Source organism: Mya arenaria, chromosome 9, assembly GCF_026914265.1.
Source record: "Mya arenaria isolate MELC-2E11 chromosome 9, ASM2691426v1".
Classification (NCBI taxonomy): Eukaryota; Metazoa; Mollusca; class Bivalvia; order Myida; family Myidae; genus Mya; species Mya arenaria.
The window spans coordinates 2,546,492-2,564,331 of NC_069130.1; the positions used below are offsets into that span (position 1 = coordinate 2,546,492).

The following is a 17,840-nucleotide window of genomic DNA, read 5'->3' on the forward strand; positions in this document are numbered from 1 at the left end:
TTCTTTAGAAAGTAGAAACATCAGGGATTTTAGACATTCACGGTTTCATAAATACAATTATAAAACAAATCAGATTAGACTAAATACTGCTGGTGTTAAAAAAGATGTGCAAAATAAAAGTGTTGGTAATGATGATGGATTAAATGATAAAAACACAACTCAAAGTAATGATACTGGATTAGATAAGGTATCTAACCACGCAGAAGATGGGGAATGTCCTAATTGTAGTAATAATGATGGATTTATTGAGATTTCTGATGACATAGAAGTTGATGAAAATGCAGGTGATGTTGTAGATGCTGCTGGATTTAACACAGCACTTGTAATTAAAGAAGATGATGAAGATGATGATGAAAACATAGCTGCTGATAATGACGTTGGATTATGTTATACACCTGGCGTGAAAACTGAACACCATAATTCAGTCCAAAGGACGAAACATAAAACAGAAGAAACAGCATTGCTGATGGAAAGTGATGAAATGGAAGAACGGGATAACAACACACTAGATATCAAAGGTCTTATAGAAGGAACTGCCGATACTGAAGAAGATACTTTGATGAAACAACATGTTTACACTGGACAAGGTATTGTTCAGGAAATAACTGTTGTTAATGATGATAGTGTTAAAGAAGTGAATGCAGACACTGATGAAGAAGAAGTCACAGATGTAAATTTAAACACAACTAGTAATGCTTCCTTTCGTACAACAACTGAAAACAAATGGATAGATGCAGGTGTTGAAGTGAAGATAGAGCTTGACACATCGTCTGCAGAAGATGAAGAAGTAAAATCGATAATGGAATCTTGTGAAGAGTTGGATAAGGATTGTTTTCTAAGGGCGGAATACCCAACTCGGGTCGACCGATCATACAGTCACTCAGATGATGGAACAAGCTATCATAGAAGAAATCGGAAATATGAGGAGATTAGTCGTCAAAGGAGTAAATCGATCGATTATTCTTCGTTAAAGAAAAGGAGTACTCAACAGTTTGATTTTGCACGATATGGTATATCTGTTGGCTCTGATATACCTCATGGTAAATAATTATTTGACCTTTTTCTTGATATAAATGTTTGATTAAGTTCTCCATTAATTTAATTTAAATTTGTGGTTGCAGATAATATAATACCTTCGCCTTATTTAGCTCAGTATTTATCAATGAATATGCTTTATATAATAAAAATGTTTTAAACTTTTAATATGAAATAAAAACTAATGGAAGCTATTATATTTAAGGAAAATGAAAGTGATATTATTTCCACAAACATGTTTTTGTTTTTTGTTTTTTTTATGTTTAATAATAACAATATTTATGAGTAAGTGTAAGTTTATTACTGTTTTATGTTTCAAAATGCCAGGTTTGGAAATAAGCTTGTTTTGAAATGAAAATAATCAATACTGCTTAGCTTTGATATTTGACCTTCCAGTAACAATAAACAACCATGTCAGTCATATAAAACCACAGTCTTGTCATGATTGAAGTTTTTGATGGTGACATTTTTATTCTTTATTGTACAACTTAGTGCTTTTGTTGTTGACAAAATGTTGTTTAACATGACGGTGCGAAGTTGTGAAAACAACTTAGTTATGGCTATTTTTTCATTTTCTTTGTTTGGTGATGGGGTTTTATATACTGTACCATATACTTTATTACAAATTTTGGTTAATATTATTTTGTGCTTAATTTTAAAGCAATATTTTGAGATGATCTTTTCTCAATCAAATCCCCTTATTGAGCAATATTATAATTCAATAGTTTCACCAGAACTCAGTTATATAATAATAGACCTAATTTAAAGATGTTGAAAAAATTCGGGAATTATTTTATTGACTGTTATTGCTGTCTGAGTGTCATGGGTTATCTATTGAAAGCAAGATCTAAGCCCAGTCCCTGGAGTTAGGGAGCTCCTTTGTACTTGTTTCTACTGATGCATGTATATAAAGTCCCATAACTCTGACTATAGTAATGGTGGTGGTGTGTAAGCTTATTTATACTCGCACACAGCCTTGTCCATTCGACGAGTGCTCCGTTAAGATTGTTTAAGTCATTTTAGGTTTTTGGAGCATAGTACACAGACAGAATGTAACTCTGCATGGTGGGAGCTACCCTGATTCTTTAACGTGCACCAGTGTATAGCACTGTTACACCTGAGTCACCCCTATTTAACGTCCCTCCCAAAAGACGAATTGTATTTGTTAGTGATGCGGTGGGGAATCGAACATGGGACCCCTGTATTGACAGTCAAGTGTTACCATTAGACAACAGATCCACAACATTTCTGTAATAATACTTCAGTTAGGCCCTTATAATATCCACTCACAAAAAACAATACCTGTAACTTTGATGTGCTAATTGGATTCACTATAATCCTTATACCTAGTTGTTTGAACATGAAATTTAACTTAACAGTTTGACTGGTGTCCAAAACTGATGCAAAACTTAAGGATTAAAAGTATTTAATATTTTAATAGAGTCATTGAATTCCTTGATAACCGTAACGCAAAGTAGAAAATATTTCATAACATTTTAAACCTGCTTCCCTATCTCTTAATGTAAAAATGTAATGTAACTGTCCACAGCTGCTTTATGGTATTGAAGAGTTCCTATTAAACACCATTTGGCATTCCTCTGTCCATGCGGCATTCCTCTGTAAATGCGGCATTCCTCTGACCATGCGGCATTTTCCTCTGTCCATGCGGCACCCCTCTGTCCATGCGGCATTCCTCTGTCCATGCGGCATTCCTCTGTCAATGCGGCATTCCTCTGTCCATGCGGCACCCCTCTGTCCATGCGGCATTCCTCTGTCCATGCGGCATTCCTCTGTCCATTTGGCATTCCTCTGTCCATTTGGCATTCCTCTGTCCATGCGGCATTCTTCTGTCCATGCGGCATTCCTCTGTCCATGCGGCATTCCTCTGTCCATGCGGCATTCCTCTGTCTATTTGGCATTCCCCTGTCCATGCGGCATTCCTCTGTCCATGCGGCATTCCTCTGTCCATGAGGCATTCCTCTGTCAATGCGGCATTCCTCTGTCCATTTGGCATTCCTCTGTCCATGCGGCATTCCTCTGTCCATGCGGCATTCCTCTGTCCATGCGGCATTCCTCTGTAAATGCGGCATTCCTCTGACCATGCGGCATTTTCCTCTGTCCATGTGGCACCCCTCTGTCCATGCGGCATTCCTCTGTTCATGCCGCATTCCTCTGTCCATGCGGCATTTCTCTGTCCATGTGGCATTCCTCTGTCAATGCGGCATTCCTCTGTCAATGCGGCATTCCTCTGTCCATGTGGCATTCTCCTCTGTCCATGTGGCATTTTCCTCTGTTCATGCGGCATTCCTCTGTCCATGCGGCATTCCTCTGTCAATGCGGCATTCCTCTGTCCATGCCACATTTTCCTCTGTCCATGCGGCATTCCTCTGTGACATGCAGCATTCCTCTGTCCATGTGGCACAGCATTCCTCTGTCCATGCGGCATTCCTCTGTCCATGTGGCACAGCATTCCTCTGTCCATGGGGCATTCCTCTGTCCATGCGGCACAGCATTCCTCTGTCCATACAGCATTCCTCTGTCCCTGCGGCATTCCTCTGTCCATACGGCATTCCTCTGTCCATGTGGCACAGCATTCCTCTGTCCATGCGGCATTCCTCTGTCCATGTGGCACAGCATTCCTCTGTCCATGCAGCATTCCTCTATCCATGTGGCACAGCATTTCTCTGTCCATGCAGCATTCCTCTGTCCATGTGGCACAGCATTCCTTTGTCCATGTGGCATTCCTCTGTCCATGCGGCATTCCTCTGTCCATGTGGCTCAGCATTCCTCTGTCCATGCAGCATTCCTCTGTCCATGTGGCACAGCATTCCTCTGTCCATGCAGCATTCCTCTGTCCCTGCGGCATTCCTCTGTCCATGTGGCACAGCATTCCTCTGTCCATGCGGCATTCCAGTATTATTTTGGGGTATTCGTCACACCTGCGATAGCTCTAGCTAAAGAAATCCCTTTTATTTATTGCTACTGAATAGGGAGTGGCTGGCCATGACAAGTTCAACCAAATGGGAGATGTGAATAATAAACCACAGTGAGTGAAAAGGACTTTTATTCAATGTCAAAATTAAATAATAAATACGAGTTTGACATCCTCGTAACATATTATTTACGACTAGCATATTGGGCATCCAAGCAACCGCCAACGCCCAATAAACTTGCAACAATAAAATCCACATATACTAGAACAAATGCATAAACATGTATATATTCATGGACATGAAGAATCAAATTATAAACAATCAATTTAGAAATATGTTAATTGCACTACAAATATGCCTTATAAAGACATGTATTAAATAATATACAAATATTGTTTGAAAACATGTATGGAGGTGGATTGGGAGGTGGAGGAAAATTATGCAAAATATTTTGCTCAAAATTCGCAAGCACGTACCTCTGAAATTGTTTGTTAGAATGGCTGAAGCAAGAGGCTAGCGATAGGCCGATACACACCACGTGACCACTGGTCACGGCTTGGACCGCTGATAAGCCACGCACACACTTCCTGACCACTGGTCACGGCGTGGAACGCTGATAAGCCATGCTTAAGATGTAACCGATTCAACCTGCAGAATTAGCTAGGGGTGATTCAGTTCAACCCGCAGATCCATAAAATATTTTATGTTGGCATAAAATTATATATATGTCATTTCAGACCTGCTACCCGGGATTGAACAGTTCCTCAGCAACATCCTAGCGCGGGAGTCACTGTCACCGTACGCAGAGGAACAGCGTCAGTATTACCTGGAGAGGCTAGATATCATCAAACTGCCCCCGTCTGTCCCACCCAGGCCAAGATGTGAGTAACAGACATTCGTATTGCGCTGTACAAAAAGGCATTTTAACAAATATACCCAGTCCCCTCTACATTTACCTGTCTAACTTTTATTGGACCAACCATGAGGATATATATTTATTTAGTATTAAATTAGTATTTTAGGACATGTGCCATTCTTTACAAAAATGTGGACTGGTTTCAGCACTAGGTGTACCAGTCCACCCCTTGGTGTCTACCCCAGAGTCTGGCCGAGACAGCCTCACAGGAGCCAGCAATGACGACTTTGCTGCCTACCAGCGTGAACTGTCACGGGCACTCATAGATTCAGAGACATCTCCGGATGTTGTAAGTGGTTGCATAATTGCTGTACAGTATTCATTAATATATGTCATATAATTGATGATGCACACATTAATATATAATTATAATTTATTTGATGCACACAATTTTAATATTTATAATTTAATTATTGCACTGACATATTGCAAATGTTTATTATACATTATTTATTTATACCTTAACCCAATAAATGAAAAGCATTAAAAAAAAAAGCAACAAAGAGATCAAGAGCAATGGCCGCCACTCCCACCCCACAATTTTTTTATATAAATGTGATTTTTTTTATATAAATGTGATGATTTGAAAGCACAAACTCAGCATTCTAAGGATACGTATTACAAAACATACATTTTTGGATGGAATTTAATCTGGTTAAAATGTATGTAGTAATGATGAACAACTTTCATCAGATTCCTTCCGAAACTAAATGCATCACATACACTGAGGCTAAATACCTTAAATATTTGTGGTTATTATCAAAATTTATTACATTGTTTTTTCTTACGCTGCAGTCACTATTAATATTTGGGTCGTGTGAAAAGGCTATTTATCAAAAGTTAATGAAACATTTAATGCGTTTTCATATCTAGATGATCATCATAAATATAATAATTTCTCGGTGCATTTATTCACATTCAAGTTAAGATATTGTTGAGGATGTATTGATGTGCATGTCAAATGTTTACTTTGAATTGTTCATAAAATTGATTTTGTTGTGTGATTGTGCTCAATATATACATGTATGAATGCGGCAATCTTTCATTATGTTTTTAAAGCATTGTAATAGTTCAAATACAAAATAGAATGTCAGGGTTTTCAATTTGAATTATAATTTAGCTGGGGTCCCTCTTGGGGGCCCTATTGGATGATCAATTGAGGGAGGAGGGGGGGGGTCTGGTTCATTTATGGGCTCACAATAGTTTTAATTCAATTGAAGTTTATTTTGAGGGGTCCCAGGGATGCACAATAGGTTAGAAATGGGGATCCCTTGCTAGAAAACTGTGTGAGGGACTCGGGTTCATTTGTCAGGGATATTGCTGAACAGATTTAATTGGCTCAAAAAAAAAATGTGTTTCTTTTCTGCTTTTAATAACACCGAAAGCTGAGGATTTGAAGAATCCTAACCGAAATTGAAAACCCATAGTTATGTTTAAAATAAGCTACTAACTTCAGTTACAATAAAATGCAAACTGCTTTGTTGGACATTGAATAAACATCAAAACATTTTTTTTAGAAAGTTGTTAAGGAGTCACTTTTCAGATGCAGTTTCCATATAAAAGAACTAAAAATTATTCCTTAAGAAGTCCACACTTTAATTCTACATTAAAGAATACAGCCAATTTATAATGGCGATAATCTATTCCCACATAATGCAATCGATTATCAGCAATGGTTACAGTAAGCCTTTAGTTTCCAATTATACTTGATCATCAGTTTTTGTTGTTTTTTTCCCCTATCTAAAAAAGGCAAAATATTGTATTAGTAAATCTCATTTTTAGCTCGACTTTTCGAAGAATAAGGAGAGCTATACTACTCACCCAAGGTTTTGCATGCAAGCACACATAGGTTAATATCTCAGCAACTACTTGAGGTATTGCATTGAGACTTTATACAATGGTACTTAACCATCCAACCTACTTAATTAACCAAGTTTGATAACTCTAGTTTGCATTTAATGCAAATAATTGCCCTTTATTGTTTGACTCAGAAATTCTGGTTAAGGTTTTGCATGTAAGCACACATAGAATAATATCTCAGCAACTACTGGATGAATTGCCTTGAGACTACATAAAATGGTACTGAACCATCCAACCTACTTAAATAACCAAGTAAGGTAACTCTAGTTTGCATTAAATTTAAATAATAGCCCCTTTTTTATTCAACATAGAAATTCTGGTTAAGGTTTTGCATGTCACCACTTTTAAGTCAATGCTTCAGCAAATACATCATGTATTGCATTGAAACTGTACACACAGGCTCCCAACCATTTAACCTTCTTAATCAAGTAAGATAACTCTATCTTTCATATTATATAATTTTTGCCCCTTTATTATGCGACTTAGAAATTCTGGTTAAGGTCTTGCATGTTAGCACACATAGGATAATATCTCAGCAACTGCTTGATGTATTGCATTAAGACTTTATACAATGGTATTCAACCAACCAACCTAATTGAATAATCAAGTTAGATAACTGTGTTTTGAAAATAATGGCCCTTTATTATTACACTTAAAATTCTGGTTAAAATTTTGCATGTAACCACATTTATGTTAATATCTCCGCACATCATGTATTGCATTGAAATCTAATCTAACAGTGATCCATGCATGTTTCGCCAAAACTTTCCAATCATTACACTGAAAAGCGGCGGAATAGTCGAGCGCGCTGTCTCTGTGACAGCTCTTGTTCAATTGAATAATGCCTTCATATAGAAATATATTATAATTTGTGTATACTTTATTGTGATGCTTTATTTCTAGCACTTAACTTAAACAACTTATCTGTCAATTATAATTAAATATAGCACTCAACGACCTGCATGAACAGTTGTAAAATGAAATCTAATTAAAGACATTAACCTTTTCAATTTCTTGCTTATAATTGGCAAGTGCAAACTCTGGCGGGAAAGTGGATATTTTGTTTGTCTAAGTTAAATTGTCTTTATTTTTTTCCTGGCACCAAAAAACATTTTCAGACTCACCTGTTGGTGAAGAAATCCAGTGTTTAGTTTTAATGTTTTACAGAAATATTTTGAACAGTAAAATATGTCAGATTTTACAAAATAAATGTGCCAGATTTTAAGTCATCCATTTTAATATTTTATGACTTAAAAACGTTTAAACTTAAACCACAAGTTCAAAAATTTAAATGAATATGATAATAGATTATGGAAATTAAGGTTAGATTCGAAATTGGTGAATTAGTGAAATGTCGGTATAAAACACTTTAATTTATAATAAATTACCTCATGCAATATATATTCAGAGTACGAAGCCATTTACAACTTCTAGGCTTATATATCATCAGTTGTAATTGTATAATCTAAAGTTATGAGTAACAATGTTTATTTGAGATGTAACACAAGGACACTTAAAGGTGCACTCTCACAGATTTACCAATTTGACAACATTTATTTTTTTTTGGCTCGGAATGGGCCAATTTTTTTTATTTAACCTGAGTGGTATAATTTAAGACTCACAGCTGACAAAAGATCAGATTCAGTTTATCCTATTTACGATCAAAATTTATGGCTAAAAGTGCTACAAACACTTTAAGAAAAACGCATAAACATCAATTTTTGATCATAAATATGAAAATCCTGTGGTCTGATTTAGTGTCACAGTCTTCTATCACTGGTTTCCATGCATTTTCGCAAATACTGGCTTGTTCCAAGACAAAAAAAAAAAAGTTGCTTAAAAGTGAGAGTGCAGCTTTAAAAACACAGTGAGGGAATATGTTTTTATGAAATAATAATGAAACCTCAAAACAGATTTACGCATGATCAATATTGATGAAATTAAAGCTTTATTTTTATTTGCGCTTTTATTGGAATGGTAATCTTCTCATGTGGGTTTGAAAAAATTACCCTAGATCACTTATGCATTAAGATTGAACAGTAAATATTTCTCCAAATAATATTAACTGAATGCAATCCAGGTGTTAGGCTCCAGTGATTTTAAAGATTTATATCTTCAAACCTGTAATTATTTGAGGAAAACCTGGCTGGCGGAAAGATTTTTGCTTTTCGTTCACATCAACTGCAGTGTTTTTTGCCAAATTTTAAAATCTATATTTCAAGTGAATGTCTAGCAGTGTTCTGTTTGGGCGTATAACAAGTTGCAGATTATGTCAAGGTTTAGAAAAACACCAACTATTCAGCTTTTGTTTAAAATCATGAAGCATCTTGACTCGTTTAGAAGCATAATAATTTGTCTGGTTAACATAATTATATAGTGTATAGCACACTTTTTCTACATCCAAGTCATCCCAAGATCCAAGTTTGATATGTGGTCACTAAGATGGACAATTGGGTTTCCCCCAGGTTCTCCAGCACACAAGTGGTGTAACATTGGCTCCAACAAGAGATATTATTATACTGTTGTAGTAACTTGTTACACAAAATAATGTTGCAAAACAATAAGTTTTAGTTTAACAATTATCCCATAAATTATGTTGCTATAAAGTTCAGGTGAATTATTTTAAGTATAGGTATTTTTTAACTCTACCATTCATCCCAACAGTTTCCACCTACAGACCTCAAACTTGGTAGGCAGGTTGGTCATGACCAGCAGATGAACACTATTTACATTGAGGTCATCGAGTCAGAGGTCAATTGGTCATATTATTAGTGAACATGCTTCAAATCTATTTTGTGTGATGACTTAAGAGTGCTGGTGCACAGGGACCTCAACTAGGTAGACAGGTTGGACATCTCCAGTAAACCCTATTGATTTTGAGGTTAGGGGATTCAAGGTCAACATTGTGGTTACCTTGAGCAGGTCTTGGTTGGTGGTGACCATGAGCTAAAAATCAGTTTCAAATCAAAAACTGAAAAAAGTTTGGACCCAAATCCCTCAAACTTAGTAGGCAGGTTGGCCATGACCAGTAGAATGATGAAACTTTTGATATGAGGTCTGTAGGCCTGAAGATCAAGACCATGGTGAACTTGAGCTGGAAATCTGTTTCCAATCAATAACTAAAGATCGCTGGAACCAAGGAACCTCATACTTGGTTAAGCATGTTGAACACTACAAGCCATGACCCTTATTGATAATGGATACCAGGATTTCAATAAGGTTAACATGATAAAGCCATTTACTAAGTTATGTTTCTTCATTTTCATAAACATAAAAGTTGAATTTGATCATACCATTTTTCTATTCTAGGTTTTCATTAAAAACTTGAATGCCGGAATAAAATGTGTTGTCATGTTCAGTACTGCCCAATTATCTCATTTAAAAGTACAACAGAAATGCAACTGACATCCACACCATCTGTCAGTGACTTACCATAATCATGTTCATACAAGTTCATAAAAGTGTGAGTGATGTATATTTCCAAACTGCGTCCCTTAGAAGGTCGAAACAAAAATGTTATATACTATAGGGTATCTGTCCATAAAAGGCCCTTGGCAACTTCTAATGTGTTTATCTGGGCCGCTATTCAATATTGGTCTTAATTGAATTTTTAAGAACGATGTAGCGTAATCGGATTACTTGTTATTAATACAATGTAACTGACCAATAGAATGAATGAAGTCAATGATGTATGACCATAATATTTACTTAAGTTGAATATTGAATGCCACCCCTGTCCTTGCAAGGCCTTTCAGGGGCATTTGTAATGTTCCTGTGACAGCACTTATTCTTCCCTTTAAGGGACGTCTAAATATTTCAAGCTTGTTATGAATTTCTTAAATGAATAGTTGATGAGTGGAATATTTAACATTTTGATTCATTTGCAAGCCCATCAATTGTATGGAAGAAGGTACTAATAGTTAATCAATTAATCAAAGACTATAATCTTTCAAAGAAATATGTATAATCCATTTAATTTTACTTCTAAGCATTAACTAAATGATTTATAATTCCCAAGAACTTGCTAATTGTGCAGGATTTCAATCTGAAGAATCTTTATTACCGATTTATCTTCTATCTATTCTCAAAGATAATGCTTTTTTTCTATATAGTTAAGAATTTAATGCATATTTAATTATTTCCATATTTACTACGTGGGTATTTAGCGAGGAAGGTATTTTCTTGTAGGAGGTTAAAAGATGAAATTCTGTGTGTTTTTAATTGATAAATGATTTGATCATTTTCGATTAAGGACCTTTATTCAACCACTTCTTAGTTGAAATAGAACGAAGTTAACCGAGAATAATTTTATTGTTGTAGTTATAAAAGCATTCATATTATAATAATACGTCCTGTATGAAAAGGGTAAAGCAAGAAGGTCATTTATAATAGCCAGGCCGGTATTCATCATTTCTTAATTAAAGCTGCACTCTCACAGATTTACCATTTTTACAACTTTTTTTATTTTTTGTCTTGGAAATAGCAAATTGTTGCGTAAATATCTGCAAACCAATGATAAAAGATTGCTGACAAAACATCAGATCGTAGATTTTCATATTTCTGTTCGAAAATTAATGTTTTATGCATAAAACATCAATTTTTTAACTGAAATATAAAAATCTGCGATCTAAATCTGTGATCTAATTTTTTGTCTGCAGTCTTATATGACTTGTTTTGATGGATTTTCGTAAAATTTGGCTCGTTTCAAGGCAAAAAATAAAAAAGTGGTTAAATTGGTATATCTGTGAGAGTGCAGCTTTAAGTTGATTTCCTAAATCTTCATTGTCAAGTTTAAAGAAAAATACAAGGGTTTTTGATATGAAGGTAATTCTTTATTACATAACATTAATGAAAATAATGTATATAAGATAATATTAAGCTGAGGGAAAATCAGAATTTGGTTAGGAAAGCCAGGGAACTTTGTTTTCATGATTTGTTGAAACCCTGTAAGACACCATGAGATTATACCTTGCTAGGGATCGAAGCTATTGGGGACCTTAAATGGATTAAAAATGGTCAATAATTCTACTGTATATAATTACCATGTTTTTGTGTCGCCTCAAAAGACGATATATAGGGGTTACTTTTGTCGTCGGCGTCGGCGGCGTCCGCGTCCCATTTTCGCTTGTCCGGGGTATATCTCCTAAACTATTAGTGGTATCAACTTGAAACTTCATATGTACATAGATCTAATTGAGGGCAAGTGCAGTGCAAAAGAACCGTTACTCTTGCTTCCATATTTTTAGAGTTTTGCCCTTTGTTATTTTTCATGCTTAAAGTTTTGTCTGGGGCATATCTTGTAGAATATAAGAGTTATCAACTTGAAACTTCATATGTAGATAGATCTCATGGAGGGCAAGTGCAGTGCACAATAACAGTAACTCTTGCTTTCTTAGTTTTAAAATTATTGCCCTTTGTTATTTTTCATGCTTAAAGTTTTGTCTGGGGCATATCTTGTAGAATATAAGAGTTATCAACTTGAAACTTCATATGTAGATATATCTCATGGAGGGCAAGTGCAGTGCACAATAACAGTAACTCTTGCTTTCTTAGTTTTAAAGTTATTGCCCTTTGTTAATTTTCATGCTTAAAGTTTTGTCCGGGGCATATCTTGAAGAATATAAGAGGTATCAACTTGAAACTTCATAGCTAGACAGATCTCATTGAGGGCAAGTGCAGTGCACAATAACAGTAACTCTTGCTTTCTTAGTTTTAAAGTTATTGCCCTTTGTTAATTTTCATGCTTAAAGTTTTGTCCGGGGCATATCTTGAAGAATATAAGAGGTATCAACTTGAAACTTCATAGCTAGATATATCTCATTGAGGGCAAGTGCAGTGCACAATAACAGTAACTCTTGCTTTCTTAGTTTTAAAGTTATTGCCCTTTGTTAATTTTCATGCTTTAAGTTTTGTCCGGGGCATATCTTGAAGAATATAAGAGGTATCAACTTGAAACTTCATAGCTAGATAGATCTCATTGAGGGCAAGTGCAGTGCACAAGAACCGTTACTCTTGCTGCCATATTTTTCAAGTTATTGCCCTTTGTTAATTTTCTTGCTTAGGTTTTGTCCGTGGCATATCTCGTAAACTATAGGAGGTTTCAACCTGAAACTTATTCCGTAGGTATATCTGATTGAGGGTTCAAATGCCACCTACACTTGCAAGTTAAATGGCAACATCATTGTCTATAAATGAATAAAATGCCAATCTAACAGCTATAATGTCGACAGTAAATAATTCATCAGACGACACATCCGACTCGCGGAGTTCTAGTTATTTCATATAGCCTTACATGATTGTGTATTGTGTGGATTGAATTGTCATCCTTCTGAATTCTTGAATCATGTGTCAGTAGTAATTATTAGTTATGTATTTGTCCTTAAAGTTTAGACATTGTTTTCACTGTTCTGTTTTCAGACAGAAGTTAAGGTGTATGATGACATTGACCCTTCTGATGTGGCCACAGAGTAAGTACAATCATGCGTTCTTTCTAACACTTTTATCATCTTTGCGAAGCTGTCAAGGTTTGATGTACTGGCTACCATGGTGCACTGGGAAAGGTCAACTTGGCTGCTTAAGACAGGTGGCCACTTAATGCAGGTTGAAAATTGCTGTCACTTTAGCTTGGTTTAAACAGAGGTCTATATTATACATCTTTTAAATGATAATGGTCATTTTAACCACCACCCCCACACCTGTCACCATCATTATCATCATCATTAAAAAAGTTTGAATACAACTTAATAATTTTATTCCAAAATTATAAATAGGCTGGTGGCCTTTTAAAGTAGGTGGCCCTTCAACCAGGTTTGACTGTATGGAAATGTACTGTACCTCTTCTTATTGTAACCTCATGTCACTCACTGAATATTGTCACAAAGAAATGATCTAAAATGTTTTAGGACAGTGAGAGTGAAAGAAATGATCTAGAATGTTTTAGGACAGTGAGAGTGGTGTAGTTGTTTTAGGTTTTTGTCTCTCAGCCACGAGGTTGTGGGCTTGATCCTCACTAGATCAACTTTCTCAATGCCTCTCATAATCATACATGCCATATTTCTGAGAGGCTTCCCAGGGAATTTTGGTCTGAATTCCAGGGGATTTTGATATTACACCAGGGGATTTTTGCGCGACGAAAATTTGCGCAATATCTGCATTTATAATATAAGAATAAATACAGAAATACACTCAAATTACAATAATTTTTGGACTTAGTCATCTGATGGTCCTTCATGGAATTTCACACTCATAATATTATTGATGCTTTTCCACTGTCAGCCTTAAAGCAAGTTTTTTTATGCCCCCTTTTGAAAAAAGTGGGGTATATTGTTTTGCACATGTCGGTCGGTCGGTCGGTCGGTCGGTCTGTCTGTCTGTCGGTCGGTCGGTCGGAATACCAAATGGTTTCCGATCAATAACTTGAGAACGCTTTGACCGAGGGACCTCATACTTGGTATGTGTATTGGTCATCACCAGCAGATGAACCCTATTGATTTTGAGGTCAGTGGGTCAAAGGTCAAGGTCAGTGTGACCTTTACATGAAAAACGGTTTCCGATCAATAACTTGAGAACGCTTTGACCCAGGAACCTCATACTTGGTAGGTGTATTGGTCATGACCAGCAGATGAACCCTATTGATTTTGAGGTCAGTGGGTCAAAGGTCAAGGTCAGTGTGACCTTAACATGAAAAACGGTTTCCGATCAATAACTTGAGAACGCTTTGACCCAGGGACCTCATACTAGGTAGGCTTATTGGTCATGACCAGCAGATGAACCCTATTGATTTTGAGGTCAGTGGGTCAAAGGTCAAGGTCAGTGTGACCTTTACATGAAAAACGGTTTCCGATCAATAACTTGAGAACGCTTTGACCCAGGAACCTCATACTTGGTAGGTGTATTGGTCATGACCAGCAGATGAACCCTATTGATTTTGAGGTCAAAGGTCAAGGTCAGTGTGACCTTAACATGAAAAACGGTTTCCGATCAATAACTTGAGAACGCTTTGACCCAGGGACCTCATACTAGGTAGGCTTATTGGTCATGACCAGCAGATGAACCCTATTGATTTTGAGGTCAGTGGGTCAAAGGTCAAGGTCAGTGTGACTGTAAGCTGAAAAAAGGTTTTCTGATTGTCCATATTTTATTTTCTTATATAGTAGACAGTAGAAATTTATATGTCACTAAATGCATGAGTTGAAGTATCAGTTTTCAGTGAACATCTAGTTTAATTATGCCCCCCTTCGAAGCAGAGGGGTTATATAATTGCTTTGCACATGTCGGTCGGTCTGTTGGAAGACCAAAGCTTGTCCGAGTGATAACTCAACAATTCCCGGACCTATGGTCATCAAACTTGACATGAAGATTAGGTATGACCAGTAGATGACCTGCCTCATATGCATCCAATGACAAATCAGCTGTCATTTCAGTCCATGCATATTTCATTCAATTGTCCAAATATTTCTGGCAACTTGGCGCTCAGGGGGCATAATGTTTGACAAACATCTCTTGTTTGTTTTTTGTTTTTTAAATTCCAGAGGATATGAATCCCCCGGCGGGGGACCAGGGGAGGGGTCGAAATTACGGGGGATTTTTCCCCCCGCCGGGGATATGGCATGTATGCATAATGAAATCCGGTCAGGAAACAAACTTGGGGTTGACTTAAAGCTATCAGCTTTTGTCACAATCGAGTTAACATAAACAAGTTTAATGTCAACCAAAACATTAAGAGAAATGTCTAAATTATAACACCAATTATTTAAAGTCATTTTGTTTAATACTTTATAAATTGAGTTATAAACAAATCATTCAAAGTTGTATTTATATTTTCAAACCATGCTATTGTTTTGATTTTTGTACGAAAAAGCTTTGCAAAATTTGGCAAGAGAAGGAAGTGTTTTGAATGCATTGTTTATTATTTTGACAAGTCCTCAATCTGCCCTTTACTTTAGTCAAGATGTTAGTAATAATAAGCAAGTGGTCTTAAAGGTTGAAAACCCGTAATCTTTATGGTGGAAATTTAGGAAACCTTTTAAAGGTGGATAAGCTGCAATTTTTAAGTAGTCAAATATAAAACAATATGTTCAAAACTTGCATATAATATTTTTACAAATATAAATGTTAGACATGATTATTTTTTAACAAGAATCTAAAAATAATGAAGAAAAATAATTAAAAAAATAATGTTTAGCTCAGAAGCAGAATTTAATTCTGGGGCCACTTGATTTTTAGACATTTAAAAGGTTTTTATCACTGAACTTAAAAACTGAGCCATAATAAATTTCAATGGGCAAATTGTTGATGTTCAGAATATTTTGTTAAAATTAAAAAACGTATTTGACAAGGTTGTTAACTTTTAAATGTGAAATATTTAAGGACTGAGTTATATTTTTAAACAAACAAGTAGAGCTGAAACATCTGTCTCAAATCTTGTAAAATATACTGTAAAGCACAAGTGTATCCATCTTACTTCTAGAGCTGTAAAGATTTGAAACTAAAACAGCAATAATATTAACAACTTGATATTGTTAACTTTAACAAAGTTCTGAACAATGAGCCCAATATGTATTATGTAACACTATTTAATCACAATTCCTGATTACATCAGAATTTGTCAAAATTGCATGGAGGTAATGTAAACATTCTAATATTAATATTTAGGTCTATGATTTTACAGGTTAAGTGAACATCATACTTTTGAACAAAGTTATTATTATTGCCTTTTTTGTGATTAGACAGAAGGTTAATATGAAATCTACTAGAGGCCTAAAAATGCAGCAAACTAATTTATTCCTTTATAATTCATGAATATTAACAAATACCCTGAACAAAGCCATAAGATTGTGGCTTTTAGGATAAAAGCAAAAACAGTCTAAATGACTTTGAAAATACAAGTGATATAATTATTATGCTTTCATCCTTGGTTGCTTTTATATCAGAAAAGAGCATCGTTGGAGTCATATATACATATTTTAATGTGCAGTATAACAAAAGACTCGATAATGCAAGTTGTAATTGGAAGCCAAACTTGAGAACGCTCCTATTATACCCTATCAATCTTGCGTGCCATTACATGCCCTCCTGACTGACACCGCTCATTATCAAGTTGTGCTCTACGTCTTACTGCGGGCTTGTATCAGTTTTCAGCGGTTTATTGTGATTCTGTCATATAATTAATCAAACCATAGTTTGCGCTAATTTGTCAGATAATTATTAATATGTTTGTGGTTATTGTTAAACCTGCATGTGTGAACTTTCTTTTTTTATGACAAGTTTTATTGCTTTATTAACTATGGTGAAAACACTTCTTTATTCAGTTTAATTTATCCGTTTTCACATAAAAGTGGCCTTCAAAATGTTTCATTATATGACTATCGAATGTTAAGTAGATATTTTTGTTCCTGTTTGAATTCTAGACATCAGCTTAACAAAGAATTAAACTTCTAAAGGCAGTCAACATCTTTTAAGAAAAGATCAGTGTGACAGAAATCATAAAAGAAATGGGGGTTTTCAATTTTTTATGAAAAACTATCATATTGCATAATAAAATCACTCACTTGCATAACAAATATATTTCAGAGACAATTTAATTGGATTACCTTCCTTTTAACTGGATGGAATGCATGTGCATGCGTCTGTTTCATTTGTGCAACATTTATGGTTGAAATGTATCTTATCCTTGCTTTATAGGCTTTTCAAATAACTTGAAATAAACATGAATTTTCACCATGATGAGATGGCGTGTCCCTGCAAGACCCAGGTCTGTACCTCAAAGGTCAAGGTCAAAGGTCAGGTCATATCATGACCATACATTGTAGGATTTCCAAAAAAAAAATTGCCATAAAGGTTCACCATGATGAGGCAGCATGTCACGCACAAGACCCAGGTCTGTACCTCAAAGGTCAAGGTTACAGGTCATATCATGACAATACATAATAGGATTTGAAAAAAACTTGCCATAAAGGTTCATTATGATGAGGCGACATGTTGCGCAGTAGACCCAGGTCTGTACCTCAAAGATCACTTAGACTGAGGTTAAATGTCAAAAAGTACTGTTGATAGGACTGGTCTGGACTGAGCTTTATCCAGGCTATATCTCCACC

The 17,840-nt window shown here is 35.6% G+C and overlaps 1 protein-coding gene across 1 annotated transcript in view; it reads left to right on the top strand.

The window, feature by feature from the left end:
• Nucleotides 1–17,840, top strand: part of LOC128246628 (uncharacterized) — a 40,347-nt gene that overhangs the window by 4,602 nt on the left and 17,905 nt on the right. The window contains exons 2-4 of the mRNA XM_052964926.1: nt 4,706–4,849; nt 5,031–5,173; nt 13,162–13,211. Of these exons, the coding sequence (XP_052820886.1) occupies nt 4,706–4,849; nt 5,031–5,173; nt 13,162–13,211 (337 nt within the window). The remainder of the gene's footprint in view (nt 1–4,705; nt 4,850–5,030; nt 5,174–13,161; nt 13,212–17,840) is intronic.